Source organism: Thunnus thynnus, chromosome 22, assembly GCF_963924715.1.
Source record: "Thunnus thynnus chromosome 22, fThuThy2.1, whole genome shotgun sequence".
Taxonomy (NCBI): domain Eukaryota; kingdom Metazoa; phylum Chordata; class Actinopteri; order Scombriformes; family Scombridae; genus Thunnus; species Thunnus thynnus.
Window position 1 is genome coordinate 17,664,207 of NC_089538.1, and position 20,834 is coordinate 17,685,040.

The window sequence follows — 20,834 nt, forward strand, 5'->3', positions numbered from 1 at the left end:
TTACTTGCAGAGTCTATTCATACTCTCAGTGTTATCGTGTGGTGTGTGTGATGAACTGCCACGTTTTTCTACGTTGTTGGACAAGAAAATCCTGTTTTCCCCCATGAAATACATTATTGTTTGGAGCATATACTGTATGGTTTGGAGACGTGGTAGGCGCCTCCCAGATATAGAAACTCCCCCATGTTATTTGTTGGGACTTCCTGCTGTGTCGTCACTCGGTGCGTAGCTGTTCCTGCAGAGGACGGCAGGGTTGCTGCGCTCCTCAGACTGGATACCGCAGATTTTTAGCCTTATTCATCTTTTCACAAGAGGACGATGGATGATTTGACCGAATATCCCGTTTTCTTCGAGTGCCACAGCCTGCTGAAAGAGCAGCAAAAGAAGATAGAGAAGTATTTCCGTATTCACCGCAAATCTCGCGGAGGCGACTGCGGACCACTGATAAGAGTGAATGAAAAAGTTTACAGCATAGCTTTCAAATATCAGAAAGGTAGGACACATGACGCACAATTGTCAATTCATATTTTTACTTTATTTTATTTCTTTGTCTCTTGCGTAATGTTTGAAAAAGTTGCTGACTTGACTAAATAACAGGCCTATTCATCACTTATGACACGCAACAGTATTTTTTCAAGTTTCAGTCTCAAGTCTCAGTTCCCGAGAAAGTGAAACTTACTTTGCTCCAGTGCAGCCAGATTTTTCCGGTTTACTTAAAGGATAGGTTCACAGTTTTTCACTTCTGTCCAAAAACAATAGTGAGGTTCCAAATCAACATTGATTGATTGTTTTTCTTGCTGTAATCATTCCTCCTGTTCATACTGACCACAATCCCTTCATAACGCATTTTCAATGTAAGTGAAAAGGGACTCCTTTACTAATAAGTCAGACTAACTCAGACTGTTGAAGCCTCATATTATCCTTAGATAAATTTTTAAATACATTTTTGCTCAAAACGAGGCCTGTGGATTTTTCCCCCCATCTCTTACATTTAACAGGAGGAATGATTACAGCGAGCAAAACACTATTGTTGTTAGACAGACTTGAAAAATTGTGAACCTGTCCTTTAAAGTTTAAGCGTACACTACAGATATCAGATAAGGGTTAGAATCTACTGATGTCACTTGAAGACGTAAAATCAACTAGTGGCTAAAAACCTGTTTACATGTGACTATATGAGACACAACAAAGCAGGGTAATTATGACTCATGCTGAAGTTCTGTATTATGGTGCACTCTTTGAGAGAAAGGGTGTTTGATATATTCATTTTGATGCCCTGGCAAAAAATAGAAGGAGGCGAATTAGGAGAGAAGTGAGGAAAGACAGTTGTTGTGTGCCTATCTTAATACTTAATTTGATAGCACCTCCTGAACTGAATCATGATATGGAACTTCTGCTTTTACTTGCTTTTATTGTCCAAGCGGGTTGTGCAACTTCATGCCTCTTGGCTTTCTCCTTTGGTCATTTCCCAACACTTCCCATTTACTAGACATGTTACCTATATAACCCAATACATGACAACAGTGGGAACAACAAGCTTAAGAAAAAAAGACAGACAAAGAATCTTATTAATAATCTCATCTGCTTTTTTCTGTCTCAGATCAGCAGGCAGTTCTGCAGAAGTATCAGCATTCAGTGGACCTTGGAGACGGTCCACTGGTGTTCACTGTCCGAGGCAGTCTGGAACCTCTCTCCTCCTCTCCCAGTTCCACCTCGACTCCAAGCCAGAACTTCACAGCTCCAGCGCAGGTTAGCACAACATTTCTGTCATTCAATTAAAGGTTATAAAACATTTATATTTCCTCATTTCATGTTGTTATATTGCACCAATTAGGCTGTATACAGCATCATAACTCCTGTATGTGAGAATTTATGATCAGATTTGGAATACAGGCTTTTCATTTAAAATTCAACACTTTTTATGCATTTTGGAGGTGAAAGAGAGCAAACATTTCTCATTATTATGTGAACATCTTTCTGAAACACAGAGCCAGCAGCCCATTCTTGCTTCATCTCCTCCATCAAGTGGTGAAGAATATGAACTACGTTTTGATGGTTATCTCCTTCATTACTTAAAGGAAAGTCCCAAGGCTGGGAAAGAACTAGAGGAAGAACTTGCCTCTGTGGCCTGCTCTGCTCGGCTTTACCCAGAAGAAGAGAGGGTTTTAGTCAGGAATTTAGCTCAGCCTGGTGCTGTTGATAGAGATGGAGTCAAAAAGTGGGAAGGTGAGGTGGACAAACTCTTTAAAGGTTTACAGGAACGCTACCACTGCCATTGTGAGATAAACCCTCGCAAAGTGAAAGCTTTGCTTCAGTCCCGCAGCTCTCATCAGACCACAGATGAGGTGAAGGTGTACAGTGAGGGTGGGATGGCTATTGTGGTTGGGGAACAATCTCAGGTGGATGCCAGGTTGAGAGATATAGAGGACAGGTCATGTGTAAGAGAGAAGAAAACCCATATTTGTCGACTGGGTGAGGCCAAGCTTCGCCTCCTCTGGAAAGACATCGAGCACTTTTTGCGACAAGATCTTCCAGGGGTCAAGGTGACACAGGGAGATGCAGGACAGTTAGTCCTGGAAGGTTCTGTGGAGGAGATTCTTACGGCTAGACATTGGATCTCTGATAAGGAGAATTTGGTGTTAGAGAGATCTGTTTCTGACATGAGCCCACATCTTTTAACCTTCCTGAGAAAGGCATATAGAGGTCCAGGGGCTCTAGGCAATTTTTTAGGCGTTGGTGACAACCTAGAAATAGAGTTACGAGACACAGAGATACGACTCTTCTCTCTCTTCACTGATAATCTGGATGACACAGAAAAGGCACTGCAAGGCGAGTTCAAGGAAGTAAATATTGATGTTCCTAACTGCTCTGCAGTGCAATATGAGCTTCAGTTAGACCTTAAATCCAAGGAAAATGAGATGAACCAAGGACAATGTAGGGTTCGGGCCATATTTGGTTCAGGCAGCACAGTGTGCTTACTGGGCCACACCAAAGAGGTTGAAGAGCTGAGAGAAGCATGTGACAGGCTTCTCCAAGTGATAAATACAGGAAACAATACACCAAGAGATTTCGGGTTCTGGACGGATGCTGCTGCCCAGAACACAGGAAGTGGAGCCACTGGTGGAGGTTCTGGAGAGACTGTCCATGTAGAGATCGTTCAGGGAACCATCGAGACCCAGCAGGTGAGAAACTCAGCTGAGATGATAAGAAAATTGGTCAAACCTGTTAAGACTAGAGATTCTCATACTGTGACCATGATTTTGTTAGAGTCTAAGAACAGTTCTCAACACTGTAGAATTACTGAAGTTTGCAATACTTGTACATGTGTTTTTCCATATGATAGGAATTGCATGATAAATGGTTTTGCATCCTGGATTTGGTCCTCCAATATTACACAAAAATACCAAAAACCTGAACATTGCATGCCTTTTAAAAATGAAAGAAAAGGATGTGAAGATTAAGTCTACATGTTTTTAAAGGGGGAAACATGTATTTCCTCCTGTGGCTGTCAATTGATTAACAGTAAGCAGACACCATCAGGAATAATGTGAGAGTAGGGAAACCTAGACAATTTACATAAATCAAAAGCAAACAAACTGTGGAGTGTTCAAACCCCACCACATCTTCTGCTCTCTTCCTAGGTGGATGCCCTGGTATCTCCTATGTACGGCCACGATCCTCTCTCTACCCGTGTTGGAAACACTTTGTCTGCGATGGTTGGAGGTCAGCTGGCTGCAAGGTTTACAGAGGAAGCTGGAGAAGAAACGATGCCTGGTGACACAGTCATGGTGGAGGGTTTGCCTGCACTTCCATCTAAAGCAGTAATCTTCCTCAACCTGGTTCCTTGGGGTGATGACCCAGATGGGACAGCAGTCGAGGTGAAATAGTGTGTTAAATAGATACGTACGTGTATGGGAGTGTGTGTGCATTCAGGTCTTTTCTGTGTGTTTTGTGTCTTAAAATACTGTCATATATACATCAAATTAGGCAAGCTTCTCCCTTGTAAACTAAGGGGGCTATAGGTTTTCTAGAGCCTAAAGTTTCCTATTTCTGACATTTTCCAGGTTATGAGAATGGCCATCAAAGAAACCCTGACTTCTTGTGAAAACAGAAGATTTGATTCTGTTGCTTTCCCTGTACTTGGAGCTGGGATTGCCCTGCGTTTTCCTGAGAGCGTGGTTGCCCGGGTTCTACAGGAGGAAGTTGATACATTTAAACAGACCAGAGCCAGCAAAACACCGTTCCTGGTCCGCATTGTCATCCACCCTGATGAGTCTAGCATGGTAACGCAAATGCACTATATCAGAAACACTGACTATTCCAAATGATATTATTGAACTCAAAGTCAAAGTGCAGTAGTCAGGTGCCCAAATGAACATTGACAGGTTTTTCTTGTTGTAATCATTTCTCCTGTTCATATTGACCATTAAGAGATCCCTTCATAGTACACTTTCAATGTAAGGGATGGAGGACCAAACCCGCAGTCCTCCTACCCTCCAAAAATGTATTTAAAAGTTGATTTGAAGCAAATATGAAATCCAAATTAGTCAAATCAAGTCAACATCTTTCAAAGTTTCTCAAAGTGTCTTTCTGTTACGATCCTTCCACTGCAAGTGAACAGGAAAACAGTGTGTCAAGACACAAAGAGGACATTTTTATTAAAAAGTCTTATGACTCATATTATCTTCAGATCAACTTTTAAATCCAATTCTGCTCAAAAATAGAATCGTGGCTTTTGTCCCTCATCACTTATAGTACCAGTCAAAAGTTAGGACACACTTTCTCATTCAAGTGAATAGGATGGTGTGCCCAAACATTTGACTGGTACTGTATATTTTAAGTGCATTATTAAGGGATCGCTTAATGTCCTGTATGACCAGGAGGAATGATTAAGAAAAACATGTCATTGATCATTTAGATGCCCGACTATTGTTTTAAGTGAGACTTAAAATCCTTTATGTAAGTAGCAGATAATCTGTTTTTTTCCAAATTTAGTGCAACACCAATGCAGCAAAGGCTTCAGTCAGCTGACTTTTCCGAGTAAAATTTTCAGAGATCCAAATGTCACTAATGATAACTGGTGCTATTCATTTAGTGTGTATGATCTTATTTTACAAATGCCACATTTATTCACACAAAATTATTGCTAGCCTGAAAAAAATGTTGATCACATTATTAACCAGTAGTAACCAAGTATTATTAACATACACTGGAATTTGGTATTGAAGCCTGTACTTCCTTTGTGTCTGCAGGCCTTCCAGTGCATCGAGGAAACTTTGACACTCTCAAAAGATTTCCACCAACCAGACCAAGGTGGGTATAGATATCATATGACAGCAAAGAATTGGAATTCAGTCCTATGGCGTCCATTTTTCACATCTTACTTCTGATAATTGAGCAAGAGAAAAGTGGACAAGTGTTTAAAGTTAATTTGTCGCATATTTTCACTAATTCCTGCAAATTTTGCATTTGGTTTGATAACACAGTGAAGAGTAATCAAAAAAGTATTTGTTGTTTGTGTTAATAAAAGAAGATTGTTGTAGTGGAACAATTTAGCTGATTTCTTCTGTCAGTGTTAGAAAATGTAGAAACTGCTGCACCGACTAATTCACCATATTATAGACAAATATGTTATACAAATTTTTAAAAATATTTGAGTCTGTTTTCCAACCAATTTAGCCATTGGCATTTCCCCATTATTATATTTATTTTCCTGATATGAGCATGTTCATGTTATGGTTTAGGAGTTCTTCTTTATCTGAGCCAAATTCTACCCAACTGTACTGTCTACTGTTAGTCAAAAAAGCAAAAGAAATTCATATCTGAAAGCTAACAGCTAAAGAGAGAAAAGAAGCAAGATAAAAATGCACTTAACAGAGTCATATTTTCTTCTAGTGTCGACTAAGAGGATCGTCCTGCTGGGAAAAACTGGATCAGGGAAAAGCAACCTAGCCAACACCATATTTGGAGAGCAATTGTTCGATACAAACGACTCTCCCAACTCTGGAACACAAAAATGTGAAGCAAAAACAAAATCTGTCAACGGAAGAAGCATCACTTTGATTGACACTCCTGGGTTCTTTGATGTAGTAAGGAAGGAGGATGAGGTAAAGCCTGAGATAATGAGGTGTATCACTGAGTGTGCTCCTGGGCCTCATGCTTTTCTTATTTTGCTCAAAGTGGATAAATTCACAGAGCAGGAGAAAGATGTCATCAAGAAAATACGTGAGTTTTTCACTGACGATGCTCTAAAATATGCTGTAATTGTCTTCACTCACGGTGAACAGCTCCCTAAAGGGATGACAATCGAGGAGTTTGTCAGTCAGAATAAGGATCTGAGTCATCTGGTGAATCAGTGTGGTGGTCGGTGCCACGTCTTTGATAATAAATACTGGAACAATAAACAACCAAATAACTACAGGAGCAATCAGTTCCATGTGGAGAAGCTACTCAACACAGTGGACAAGATGGTGATGGAAAACGATGGAGGCTACTACACCAATGAGGTGTTTCAAGCAGTAGAGAAAGAAATACGGAAAGAGGTAGTGCATATTGCACAGTCATCAGGAAACATGTCAGTGGAAGAGATCAGAAAGCAGGCTAAAACCAGAGTGTGTAATAGATTTTTGGTCCAACTGACAGGTACTGCAACAGGAACTTTGCTAGGAGCTGTTTTTGGTGTGGCAGCAATGGTCAAATTAGTTATCAAAGCCATACAGAAGCCTACAGTAATCATAAATGCTGTGAAACAAATTCCAGCATTAACAGGAGCAGCAGTTATAGGAGGAGAAGTAGCAGGAGTAGCTGCTGCAGCTGTGGTAGGTGTGTCTACAGCAGCCTTGGCTACAACAGGAGGAATAATAGGTGGTGTTACAGGAAGTGAAGCAGCTGAGGGAGCAGAAACAGTTATGGAGGCAGCAGAGAGGGCGGCTAAGGCTGTCATGGACAAAGGAAAATCTATCTTAAACTCTATTAGCTGATTTTATGTTATTTTTACATGGGGGAAGCTGAACAAACTGAAAACTGGATTCACATACAATCACTACTAAAAGTCAGCACTACCTATTTACACATTTACAGCATACACTGAGCAACATTCATTTAGTTGCGTTTCTGTTGTTTTCTGTCCACCTGACAAATGCTTATCCAGCATTAACTCTCCTTTTATGTCTATTAGGTCTCCACCAACATCTATATGTTCACCAGCTAGTCCCTAACTTTGTCTGTCTATAGTTTGGTGTTTGTCAGGTGGCTGTACAGTGTTTTCATCAGAGCTTTTTGTTGCTGCAAGCTGAGACTAGATAAAAGGTTGAAGAGAGTTTTGCCGTAAAACCAAAACTCTGTAGAGCTGAGGGGAAATGCACAGTTGGTTGATGATTCTCAGTCATTTTAACAATTATTAAAACAAAAATGTTGATTAGTGCAGCTTTAACATATGGGAAGAATGTTTTTGGGCAGAAAACCACAGTAGAATCTAAACAAGAAATGCAGTGACTCTAAAAATGGTAGAGGGAAATGTTTATTCTCAAGAATCTCTTTTATTACTTACTTGTATATCACTTGTCAATTATGTTATATATAATATGTATAAAATATAATGTATAAAAACAATAAATATGTGGTACTGTAAGAGGAACTGTGTCACTTTAAGCTGCAAATGCTAAGCACAAAGTATCAGAGTAATCACTGTCCATCAGTGGAGGATGGGCACAATCATTATTTATATAGATATCTTTTAGGTTGTGATGTGATAACCTCAGTATGCCTGGAAGATTCAAGTGATTGTCACTATATATCTGAAAGTGATCATCAGAATGTGTATTCTCCATGATTGCAGGGTGTTGAAAGATGACAAGTTTACTTTTTGCCAATTATCTCATATATTTGTTACAAATAATTTTTTCATCAATAAAATTAATTAATAAATATTAATTAAGATTAATTGCTCAGAAGTCTTTTCATTTGTCCATTTTGTCATATTATATCTTTACTGCTTTTATGGGATTTATTTATTCTCATGCTGGATCTGCATGCTTTGGGCAACAGGGGGCTCCCTAAAGCAATAATGCTTTGAATGAAAATGAAGATTTGAGGCCTCTGGTCTAATGCAAACATTGATTACATTACTAGAATTTAAAAGATTCCTTCAGAGCCAAAGAGGCTATTTAATACATTTTTTGTGGGACAGGTAGGACAAATAATGACTAGTGAACTGATGTGTAAAATTGGCAGAGTGCCCCTTTAACACATTTACTCTGAGAAAAGAAGTGATGTCAACTGATAGTGTTAATTAATAAACACTGCATAAACATGCAAAGTTCATTATAAATTTTCAACAAATAAATTTAAATCTCATGTCAGCCATATCCCAGAGGGGCGTCTTAGCTTACCTGGAAGGAGCTATTAGAAGACCTCAGAGATAAGAACAAGTCAAGAACTTTGGTTGGAGCATATAAAACTACAAACCAGTTTTATTTGGTTTTTACAAAAATGAGTAATAACAAATATAAAAAGTAAAATACAAAAACTTGAGTATAAAAGTTAAGAATGAGAAAAAACCCTCTCTAGGACTTTAAGAAGTTATAAAAGTTATAAAAAATGCAAGCTGGCAAAAGAACCTCCGGTGACGACCAAAAAACCCCCCTGAGGCCGCCTTTGGCTTTTCTTTTTATATCAATACATCTCTTGCTTCTTACATTCCTACACCCATATACGTGGTATATCAGCATATACTTGCTGATGTTTGCTGGCGTTGCACAAAAAAATGACATTTATTTCTTTGTCACTTACAACACCATCTGTGGAACATTGGCAATTGAGATACTTCTACTTCTTTACGTTTGAGGTTAAGGTATAGGAGTGTCAGCCAGATGCAGGAAACCGCAGCTTCATCTTGGACCTCAGGCTCTCTACCGGCGTTTGTCTAATGACCAAACTAAATGGATGTTTTAAGTCATATCAGACGAGTATCGAATGTTTATCATTGATGTATTAAAATTAACACTGAGTTTGCTGTAGCAGATTTTTCTCAATGAAAAAACAAGCTGTGTCCGGCTAAATTACAACCTCAAGACAGCGTTGCCTTTTATCACAGATCACTAACACAACACACATGTGTACATATGATCAAGGTTTGTGGTTTTATTTGAGTTGTTTTTGTCATTTTTTCATATTATCTGTGTTGTAGCTTTTCAACTCTACCAAGAAACACAGTCGATAAATACTGGCAACTATTTTGATGAGAAATTATTAAAAAATATATATATATATAACTAGAAGAAAATGCATTTCTGCAGCTTTAAACTAGCACTTTGAGTTACCACTTTGAAAACAATTAACAGTAAAAGGGCAGAATGACATGTTTTTTTAAATGTTTGGATGTTTTTCCTGTCGCACACTGTTTACTGTCTTTGCCCTCATAAAAAGGTCAATGATGACTGTCAACTATGGCCCAGCATGCCTGCACCTGTTGCACCGAGGCTGCATGGTGAAAACATTGAACAGTGTCTGAAACCTTGGCAGGTTGGATGCTTGCCAACACAAGAGAGTGAACTTTGCTCTTCCTGTATCAGGTTACTCACCCTCCCTGCTGAGATAGACGGAGGTACTGACCAGTTTATTAGATACAATCTCCAATAGTTAGAGGAATATCACACTGGCAATGTGACACATGTATGAAGGAAGAATGTTATGCTATTAATAACTCATTTGTTCTCAATGAGCTCAGTGTTTTTATAGCAAGTTTAGCATAACAGATCATAGCACTGAATGTGATACTACAAGCAGTAAGTTTCCAGTTTGTCCCATTTGCTTTAGGACTTCTGAAGCAAATAAGGCATCAAGGCCTGATGGTTTGACAGGAACAGTGTTAAAGAACTACTGCTCTCTGTTAAAAGGAGATTTTACTGGGATATTTTTATTTTATTATTTTGCTTTTTTATTTATATTTGTATTTTTATTTTATTTTATAAGACAGTATCACCACTCCCAGCACTTGGAAGCTTTTCTTTGTTCATGTTTATTATGTTGTCCTGCTTGTACAACTGTCCAGTTCGGGGTTGTGGAGACCCCAGACCGCCTTAGGTGTTATAGGTGTTTGTTCATAAGAATTAGACCTCTGGGTCAAACATAAGTAATGTCACTAAGTAGGATGATATCAAGAAGTTCCAGAAAGGTTTTACCTAGACATAAGGCTTATTCAGAGTCACCGAGAATTAGAATATAATCAGGAAAAGTGACAAATCTGAGATAAATTCTCCAAATTACTTCTAAAAATTGTGAATAAGATCCAGGTGGGTGATAGAGAGTAACAATGTGGAATAAACAGTGTTTGTTACCTTGGGAAAAGTAAATAATCACTGATGGAGATGGACTTAGAATGAGGGCCTAAAATGAGTTTGGAAGTTAAATTGAAAATAGACTTATGTATTAAGGCAACACTGTGGGGGAAATATGTGTGATATGCAGCTGTCTTGATAAGGCTGGCTGTCTGTTATGGTCATTTCTTTATGTTGTCACCTTCACTAGATGTGGAAGCCAAGCTTTTGGCAAAGGGAACAGTTACCACTCCCCTTGCTTTTAATGTAGCCTATTATTATTATTATTATTATTATTTGTCTTAAATTCTGTGTTGTTTTTTATTACTTGTAGCTATTCATACTGTCAACGTCGTCGATGTCAATGTGTGTGTGTGTGTGTGTGTGTGTGTGTGTGTGTGTGTGTGTGTGTGTGTGTGTGTGTATGATTATCTGCCACATTTTTCCACCTTGCTGGACATGTAAATCCTTTTCTCCACGACTGTTATCAGTAATCAAATACTGTTATCAGTAATCAAATACATAATTGTTTGGAGACGGGGTGGCACCACCCGGATGTATAAACTCCCCCCATGTTAATATTTGTTTGGACTTTCCTACTCTGTCGTCACTCAGCACGCAGCTGTTCCTGCAGAGGACTGCCGGCCTACTGCGCTTCCCGAAGTGGATGTTTAGCTTTATTCATCTATTCACAAGAGGATTATGGATGATTTGAACCAATATCCCGTTTTCTTCGAGTGCCACAGCCTGTTATCTTCTTTAACTGCAGGGCAGACGAAGAAGATAGAGAAGTATTTTCGTATTCACTGCCTATCAGGCGGAGGCGACTGCGGACCACTGAGAAGAGTGAACGATAAAGTCTACAGCATCGCTTTCAAATATCAGAAGGGTAACGTTATGACACATGAAGCAAAATAGTCAATTCATGTCTTACGTTATTTTATTTTGCGGTCTCTCGTGTAACGTTTGTGTAGGTAATGTGCTATTATGTGTAGCTTTGTATTTTGTATGATGTGTTCTGTGTGTTTTTTTGCTTTGTACTGTTTGTTATTGTGCTGCTTATTTGTTTTGATTGTAAGGGACTGCAGATGATAATGAGCTTGAAGCTAAATCTGGTGCATTACATCAAATATAAACATTTATGTTTCATACTGTACATGGTCCCATTAAATACAATATAACAAAAAGTAACAGACTCGACTAAATAACAAGCCTACACTTATTGTAATTTTGTTCCAAGTGATAGCAATTAACGGCCTAAATAACAAAAAGGTTTTGACTGTCAAAGTGTATTTTCTATTAAAACCGTTAACGTCCACGATCACACGCATTCAGTAGTATTTTTTTGGGAGACGCCCTTAAGTGTCAGTTCCCGAGAAAGTGAAAGTTACCTCGATCCAAACAGTGCTGCCACAATTTTCCAGTTTACTTAAAGGGTAGATTCACATTTTTTCAAGGCTGTCCTAAAACAACAGTCAAGAGCCCAAATGAACATCGACACGTTTTTCTTGTTGTAATCATTCCTCTTGTTCTATTAGAAGATCCCTTCATAATGCACTTTCAATGTAAGTGAAAGGGGACAAAGTCCACAGCCCTCCTTTCACACGAAAATTTGTTTAAAAGTTTATTTAAAGCTAATATGAGGCTACAGCCATCCAAATTAATTCAATCAACTAAATATCTTTCAAGTTAACATAGTCTTTTTAGTGCCAAATTCCCTCTTTTTGTTACAATCCTCCCATTGTAGTTGACACAAAGAAGGCTTTTTTTTTTTACCAATAAGTCAGACTAATTCAGGCTGCTGAAGCCTCATATTATCCTTGGATGAACTTTTCAATACACTTTTGCTCAAAATGAGGTTTGTGGATTTTGTCCCGCATCACTTACATTTTAAGCACTGTGGGAGGGCGTGAACAGGAGGAATGATTACAGCGAGCAAAACACTATTGTTTTAAGACAAACTTGTCCTTTTAACCCGTCCTTTTAAAGTATAAGTTTACTCTATAGATATCAGTAAAGCATAACTATCCACTGCAGAAGATTAGGGTTAGGGCTGTTTTCATTTCCTGCAACACTTGATTTGAATCTACTGATGTCACATAAAGATGCAAATTCAGCTGTACGCTCTACGTGAGACACAACAAAGCAGGGTAATTATGATTCATGCTGAAATACAATGGTGCACACTGTGAGAGAAAGGGTGTTTGATATATTCATTTTGGTTCTCTGGCAAAAATAGAAGGAGGCAAATGAGGAGAGAAGTGAGAGAATAAGGAAAGACAGTGGATATGACAAATATAAGAAAAATTAAAAAGAATCTTACCAAGAATGTCATCTGCTTTTTCTGTCTCAGATCAGCAGGCAGTTCTGCAGAAGTATCAGCATTTGGTGGACCTTGGAGACGGTCCACTGGTGTTCACTGTCCAAGGCAGCCTGGAATCTCTCTCCTCCTCTCCCAGTTCCACCTCGACTCCGAGCCAGACCTTCACAGTTCTAGCACAGGTTAGCACAACATTTCCGTCATTCAATAAAGGTTAAAAAAAATACATTTACACTTCCTCATTTCATGTTATTATATTGCACCAATCAGGCTGTATACAGCATCATAAATCCTTTATGTGAGAATTTATGATCAGATTTGGAATCCAGGCAAATGAGAGTAAACTGTTCTCATGATTATGTGGAAATCTTTCTGAAACACAGAGCCATCAGCCCATCCTTGCCTCAACTCTTCCATCGAGTGGCGAAGAATATGAACTACGTTTTGATGGTTATCTCCTCCGTTACTTAAATGAAAGTCCCAAGGCTGGGAAAGAACTAGAGGAAGAACTCGCCTCTGTGGCCTGCTCTGCTCAGCTTTACCCAGAAGAAGAGAGGGTTTTAGTCAGGAATTTAGCTCAGCCTGGTGCTGTTGATAGAGATGGAGTCAAAAAGTGGGAAGCTGAAGTGGACAAACTCTTTAAAGGTTTACAAGAACGCTACACCTGCCATTTTGAGTTAGACCCTCACAAAGTGAAAGCTTTGCTTCGGTCCTGCAGCTCTTATCAGACCACAGATGAGGTGAAGGTGTACAGCGAGGGTGGGATGGCTGTTGTGGTTGGGGAACAATCTCAGGTGGATGCCAGGTTGAGTGATATAGAGGACAGGTCATGTGTAAGTGAGAGGGAAAGTCCCACAGGGAAAGAATTTCTTGGTTATTCTGAGCTTGGGGACTCTTATTGCAGAGCTACACAGAATTTGGCATCTTTGAGTTTGAGTGAAGGAAGCACAGTAGTTGCCAGCTACTGCCTTCGTGATGGGCTCCAGGTGCTGGTGTGTCAGGGTGACATTACCAAACAGGATGCTGATGCCCTGGTGAATGCTGCCAATGAGGATCTGGACCACTGTCGAGGTGTTGCTGCTGCACTGAGTAAAGCAGGTGGCCCCGAGGTGCAGAAGGAGAGCAGTGCCATAGTAAAGCAGACTGGAAAAATCCCTACAGGTGATGTGGTAGTGACCACAGGGGGGAACCTAAACTGCAAGAAACTGCTGCATGCTGTTGGGCCTGTTGGTGGAAAATCAGGTGGCAAAGAAAGGGTCTTATTGGAAAAAACTGTCCAATCTGCACTGAATTTAGCAGAAAATATGGATTTTAAGTCTATAGCCATGCCCTGTATCAGTTCAGGGATATTCAATGTTCCTGTGAAGGTGTGCTCAGAGGCTATTATAACAGCTGTTAAAGAGTTTGGTAATCAGGGAGGGCGAAGTCTGAGCAGAATCATCCTGATAGATAACAGGGAAGAGGTGGTGAGAGCCATGCAAGACGCATGTGACAGGCTTCTCCAAGCAATACATACAGGAAACAATACACCAAGAGATTGCGAGTTCGAGATGGATGCTGCTGCCAAAGCCACAGGAAGTGGAGCCACTGCTGGAGGTGCTGGAGAGAGTGTCCATGTAGAGATCGTTCAGGGAACCATTGAGACCCAGCAGGTGAGAAACTCAGCTGAGATGTTAAGAAAATTGGTCAAAACAATTGGGACCAGAGATTCTCATATTGTGACCATGATTATGTTAGGGTCTATGAACAGTTCTCAACATTGTAGAATTAGTAACGTTTGGAATACTTGCACATGTTTTTTTCCATATGACAGGAATGGCATGATAAATGGTTTTGCATTCTGGTTTTGGTCTACCAATATCAATCTCTACCAATCTCTATCAATATCAATGGTCTACCAATCTCCTGCTCTCTTCCTAGGTGGATGCCCTGGTATCTCCTATGGCCGGCCATAATCCTCTCTCTACCCGTGTTGGAAACACTTTGTATTCATTGGTTGGAGGTCAGCTGGCTGCAAGGTTTACAGAGGAAGCTGGAGAAGAAATGATGCCTGGTGACACAGTCATGGTGGAGGGTTTGCCTAAACTTCCATCTCAAGCAGTGATCTTCCTCAACCTGGTTCCTTGGGGTGACGACCCAGATGGGACAGCAGTCGAGGTGAAATAGTTTGTTAAATAGATACATAAATGTATGGGAGTGTGTGTGCATTCAGGTGTGTCTTTACTGTGTGTTTTGTGTCTTAGACTACTGTCATATCTACATCAAATTAGTCAATTGTAAATCATGCTCCCTTCTCCCTTGTAAACTAAGGGGGGTATAGGTTTTCTAGAGCCTAAAGTTTTCTATTTCTGACATTTTCCAGGTTCTGAGAATGGCTATCCAAGAAACCCTGACTTCCTGTGAAAACAGAAGATTTGATTCTGTTGCTTTCCCTGTACTTGGATCTGGGATTGCCCTGCGTTTTCCTGAGAGTGTGGTCGCCCGGGTTCTACAGGAGGAAGTTGATACATTTAAACAGACCAGAGCCAGCAAAACACCGTTCCTGGTCCGTGTTGTCATCCACCCCGATGACCAAGAGTCTAGCATGGTAATGCAAATCACTGTATCAGAGATACTGACTATTCCAAATGATATTATTGAACTCAAAGTCAAAGTGCAGTAGGTATGTAAAGTAGGTTTGAATCGCTCAAGCTTAAATGATAAGATTCAAAATATTTCAAGTCTGTCCTCAAACAATAGTCAGGTGCCCAAATGAACACTGACATGTTTTTCTTTTTGTAATCATTACTGTTATTCATACTGACCATTCAGAGGTCCAAATGTCTTCGCTGTTCATTTAGTGTCTAAGGATGCCAGTACTCCAAAATAAGAGTACTTTACAGTTGCCACATTTATTCACACAAAATGTTTGCTGGCCTGAAAGAAATATTGTTGTTCACATTATTAATCAATTTCTAGTATTATTACCATACACTGGAATTTGGTATTGAAGCCTGTACTTTGTTTGTGTCTGCAGGCCTTCAAGTGCATCCAGGAAACTTTGAACCTCCAAGGTAGGTATAGATATAATATGACAGCAAAGAATTGGAAGTCAGTCCTATGACATCCATTTTTCATGTCCTACTTCTGATAATTAAGCAAGAGAGAGGTGGACAAGTGTTTTAAGTTAATTTGTTACTTATTTCCACTAATTCCTGCAAATTTTGCATTTGGTTTGATAACACAGTGAAGAGTAATCAAAAAAGCATTTGTTGTTTGTGTTAATAAAAGAAGATTGTTGTAGTGGAACAATTTAGCTGATTTCTTCTGTCAGTGTTAATAAATGTATGACTGCTGTACTGACTAATTCACCATATTATAGACAAATGCAGTTACCAGAGTCATATTTTCTTCTAGTGTCAACTAAGAGGATCGTCCTGCTGGGAAAAACTGGATCAGGGAAAAGCCACCTAGGTAACACCATACTTGGAGAGCAATTGTTTGAAACAAATGACTCTCCCAACTCTGGAACACAAAAATGTGAAGCGGAAACAAAATCTGTCAACGGAAGAAGCATCACTTTGATTGACACTCCCGGGTTCTTTGATGTAGAAAGGAAGGAGGAAGAGGTAAAGCCTGAGATAATGAGGTGTATCACTGAGTGTGCTCCTGGGCCTCATGCTTTTCTTATTTTGCTCAAAGTGGATAAATTCACAGAGCAGGAGAAAGATGTCATCAAGAAAATACGTGACTGTTTCACTGAAGGTGCTCTAAAATATGCTGTAATTGTCTTCACTCACGGTGAACAGCTCCCTAAAGGGATGACAATCGAGGAGTTTGTCAGTCAGAATAGGGATCTGAGTCATCTGGTGAATCAGTGTGGTGGTCGGTGCCATGTCTTTGATAATAAATACTGGAACAACGAACAGCAAAATAACTACAGGAGCAATCAGCTCCATGTGGAGAAGCTACTCAACACAGTAGACAAGATGGTGATGGAAAACAATGGAGGCTACTACACCAATGAGATGTTTCAAGCAGTAGAGAAAGAAATACGGAAAGAAGTAGTGCACATTACACAGTCATCAGGAAACATGTCAGTGGAAGAGATCAGAAAGCAGGCTAAAACCAGAGTGTGTAATAGGTTTTTGGTCAAACTGGCAGGTACTGCAACGGGAGCTTTACTAGGAGCTTTTTTTGGTGTGGCAGCAATGGTCGGATTAGTTATCACAGCTGTACAGCAGTCAGCTTTCATGAATGTTCTGAAAAAAGTTCCAGTGGGAGGACAAGTAACAAGAGTGGCTACTGCAGCTGTGGTAGGTGTTTCTACAGCAGCCTTGGCTACAACAGGAGGAGTAATGGGTGGTATTATTGGATGTGAAGCAGCTGAGGGAGCAGAAACAGCAAGGGAGGCAGCAGAGAGGGCAGCTAAGGCTGTTATGGACAAAGGAAAATCTACTTTAACGTTGAAGTAGCTGATTTAGCTGATGGGGGAATCTGAACAAACCGAAAACTGGATTCACATATAATCACTACTTAAAGTCAGCACTACCTATTTACATATTTACAGCATACACTGAGCAACATTCATTTGGTTGTGTTTGTTGTTTTCTGGTCACCTGACAAATGTTTATCCAGCATTAACTCTCCTTTTATGTCTATTAGGTCTCCACCAACATCTATATGTTCACCAACTAGTCCCTAACTCTGTCTGTCTATAGTTTGGTGCTCGTCAGGTAGTTGTACAGTGTTTTCATCAGAGCTTTTTGTTGCTTCCAGCTGAGGTTGGATAAAAGGTTGAAGAGAGTTTTGCCATAAAACCAAACAAAGGTTAAAGAAACTCTGTAGAGCTGAGGGGAAATGCACAGTTGGTTGATGATTCTCAGTCATTTTAACAATTATTAAGACAAAAATTTTGATTAGTGCAGCTTTAACTTATAGGTAGAATGTTTTGGGGCAGAAAACCACAGCAGAATCTAAACAAGAAAAAATTGGCTCTAAAAATGGTAGAGGGAAATGTTGATTCTCAAGAATCTGATCTCTTTTATTACTTGTATATCACTTGTAAATTATGTAATATATAATATGTATAAAATATAATGTATAAAAACAATAAATGTGTGGTACTTTAAGACAAACTGTGTCACTTTAAGCTGCAAATGCTAAGCACCAAGTATCAGAGTAATCACTGTCCATCAGTGGAGGATGGGCACAATCATTACTTATATAGATATCTTTTAGGTTGTGATGTGATAACCTCAGTATGCCTGGAAGATTCAGGTGATTGTCACTATATATTTGAAAGTGGTAATTTTAATGTGTGTTCTCCATGATTACAGGGTGTTGAAAGATGACAAGTTTACTTTTTTCCCAATTATCTCTTTCTTGTATATTTATTACAAATCAGTTTTTCAACAATAAAAGGATTAATTGCTCTCAAGTCTTTTCATTTGTCCATTTTGTCATATTATATATCTTGATTGCATTTATAGGATTGTTTTTATTCTCACACTGGATCTGCAAGCTCAGGTCAACAGAATGCTTTGAATAAAAATGAAGATTTGAAGCCTCTGGCCTAATTCAAGATAACCTTGATTACATTACTAGACTTTGAAAGATCCCTTCAGAGCCAAAGAGGGTATTTAATACATTTTTTGTGGGCTGGGTAGGACAAACAATAACTAGTGAACTGATGTGTAAAATTGGCAGAGTGCCCCTTTAACACATTTACTCTGAGCAAAGAGGTGATGTCAACTGACACTGAACCACACACAAGACAAGATGCTCCATTAAGCCCCATCACGCAACACACATGTACATATAATCAAGGTTCGTGGATTTATTTTTAGTTGTTTTTGTCATTTTTTTCCATATTAATTGTGTGTCTCTCTTTTTTGAGTTCTCTGGATTCCTACGCATTTTCTGAACAAAAACAAAACCAACAGAAAGAGAAAAATCCCAGTTCTTTTAGTTCATATTTCACACTTGTGTTGGAAATGTAAACACATGTCTCCCGTGCTAATAAAGCCAATAAAGCCCCTTTGAATTGAACATTGAATTGTTAAAGAGGGAATACAGGATTGTGCACAAATGTCTCTGTTGAGTTTTTAGTTTGCAGTATAGTATTTCTCCCTCCTGTATGATGTATATATATGCATATGATTGACTGATTCATTCTACTCTGCTACTCTGCTGTTATGCATTGAACTGAATAGAGTTTGAGGTGCTGCTGTAGCGTCGGAATCCAGAAAACTAAAGGAAAAGAAGAGAGAGACACAGTTCATATGACAAAATGACAAAAACAACTAAAATAAAACCATAAACTTGATAATATGCAATAATATACATGATAATATACATGTACATTGTGTTAGTGATCTGTGATTTAAAAAAAAAAAAAAAGCATTGCTGTCTTGTGGTAAATTAGCCAGAAACAGCTTGATCTCTCATTTATTGTCTCTGAAGGGAAATTTGGCTTGGGCAATAGTGCTTAAATTCAACTTGAACAGAAACAAAATAGAAAATATATGTAAAATATTGCACATGTCTTGTGGGATAAAAGATATAAATACACAAACATTGTAAAAATGAGGAATGAAATCATAAAAACCTTAAGTTTTTGTTAAGTGGTGCTATCGATACTGGGAGGAAAGAAAGCTTAAGTGGTTGTTTTTGCTTTTGCTGGCTCTGTAAAGTCTACCTGAAGGTAATCATTTATATTTGGAATAAAAAAATGTCTGAAAATCTTTGTGCATGTCTGACAACAGTTCCCTCATAGAGGGTGCTCGTCAGGTAGCGCTTTCTTACCTATCATTTTCATTGCTGTCATCACCATGCTGTCAAGTCTAGATTTTAACTGGACTGTAAGGGTGCCGTACCATGATGCCGAACCATTTCTAATGATGCTTTCCAGCAGTCTGACCTTGTAGTACCCCTATACAACCTTAGGGAGGGAGCCATTGACCTTTACCTACTGGGACCTGTTTAAGAAAGAATAAAACCATTTCATTATAAAGGGATTTACTTGCATGTCATTTAAGTTCTGGACAAGCTGGTGTGGTTGGAGTGTATTACAAAGCAGAACTAAAATCTGCAAATACAACACGTGCATATATGCCTTGGGCTCCTCTAAATACATCACTAATCAACACATCTTTGCAGTTTATTTTCTTGATTTCCTACAATGGGCTCGACCACGCTCTGGGCTGTTTTTAATTCCAACAATCTCGCTCTAGTCTTTATTATTCTTGTGTGAATATGTCTTTTGTGAGATGAGAGGTGATTCAGAGCAGTAATATTGGTGACAGGCCATGGCCTGCCTGGTGACCTCCAGGCGCTAACAAGCCTGGATTTGTTTTGTTTTGTTTTTTTCCACCTTACTCATCTTAATTAATGGATTAATTTATAATTCCCGTATAACTTGTATCTCAGTTTACATTTTATGTTTGCCATTTGATAGTTGCTTTTTGAATAGCTGTCTGCCATCGCTGTGAGGAACTATTCATTTATAAAAAGAGAAAAAAAAAGTTACAATCTCAGCTTTTGTGGCCACAGTAGTTGTTTCTGAGTGTAGCTGACAGAGAATTTATATTTATATATGTTAGTGTAAATAGTTTACCGTGAGGTAAAGTGACTATAAGTGATGGAACTCAGTAGCCAGGAACTAATGTTCAGTGGAGACTATTATTGTCGTTGCACATCCCAAGCAAAGCGTATGGATACTGTCATGTAAAACGTTTCTCAGAGTTGTTAAAGTTCGATAAAAAGTTGTGTAAAATATATACATCTTTATCCCCCACAAGCTAATGACGATATGATGCACTTAAGAAATATGTTTTCTTCCCTTCTGTAATAAGCAGCCAGTGAGGTGCGTTCAATGTTAGCTAAGTTAATCCGAGTTTCTAGCATCAAATTGATCTGCATTAACTATAGTCAGCAGTGATGTTGCCATCGTGTTTTGTGTTGTTAATGTTAGACATTAAAGTAACGCCTACTCGTACTTGAGTTGCTGTCTTGGATTGAATGACACTCTGTGGTCCCCCATTCAGCATTTAGTAGGGGTGCAGCCGAAGTGGGGTTCTGCTCTGCTCTTGTGTATCTGGTACGGAGGAGAAGGTTGGTGGTTCAATTTAAAGATGGAGAGGCGCTTCAGGGGTTGTATGGTAGTTTTACTGCAGACAAAATAACTACAGAACAGTGTAGGGTCTTAATTAATTATG

General features: G+C 39.1%; 2 protein-coding genes across 2 annotated transcripts; both read left to right on the forward strand.

Moving 5' to 3' along the window:
• The first annotated feature begins 194 nt into the window (after window positions 1–194).
• Window positions 195–7,942, forward strand: LOC137174084 (uncharacterized). The gene is made up of 7 exons (XM_067579134.1): window positions 195–493; window positions 1,601–1,749; window positions 1,989–3,182; window positions 3,642–3,878; window positions 4,065–4,283; window positions 5,253–5,313; window positions 5,896–7,942. Exons 1-7 carry the CDS (start codon window positions 319–321, stop codon window positions 6,978–6,980), a joined length of 3,120 nt encoding a protein of 1,039 aa, XP_067435235.1. The 5' UTR covers window positions 195–318; the 3' UTR covers window positions 6,981–7,942.
• Window positions 7,943–10,921: 2,979 nt separating this feature from the next.
• Window positions 10,922–18,056, forward strand: LOC137174083 (uncharacterized). Its single transcript, XM_067579133.1, has 7 exons — window positions 10,922–11,205; window positions 12,670–12,818; window positions 13,020–14,288; window positions 14,557–14,793; window positions 14,999–15,223; window positions 15,653–15,689; window positions 16,033–18,056. Exons 1-7 carry the CDS (start codon window positions 11,019–11,021, stop codon window positions 17,088–17,090), a joined length of 3,162 nt encoding a protein of 1,053 aa, XP_067435234.1. The 5' UTR covers window positions 10,922–11,018; the 3' UTR covers window positions 17,091–18,056.
• Window positions 18,057–20,834: the final 2,778 nt, after the last annotated feature.

Coding starts and splice junctions, on each gene's coding strand:
- LOC137174084 (XM_067579134.1), top strand. CDS start 319: ATGGATGATTTGACCGAATATCCCGTTTTCTTCGAGTGCCACAGCCTG. Junction 494..1,600: donor AGCTTTCAAATATCAGAAAG/GTAGGACACATG, acceptor TTTCTGTCTCAG/ATCAGCAGGCAGTTCTGCAG. Junction 3,183..3,641: donor GAACCATCGAGACCCAGCAG/GTGAGAAACTCA, acceptor CTCTCTTCCTAG/GTGGATGCCCTGGTATCTCC.
- LOC137174083 (XM_067579133.1), top strand. CDS start 11,019: ATGGATGATTTGAACCAATATCCCGTTTTCTTCGAGTGCCACAGCCTG. Junction 14,794..14,998: donor CAGATGGGACAGCAGTCGAG/GTGAAATAGTTT, acceptor GACATTTTCCAG/GTTCTGAGAATGGCTATCCA. Junction 15,690..16,032: donor GGAAACTTTGAACCTCCAAG/GTAGGTATAGAT, acceptor ATTTTCTTCTAG/TGTCAACTAAGAGGATCGTC.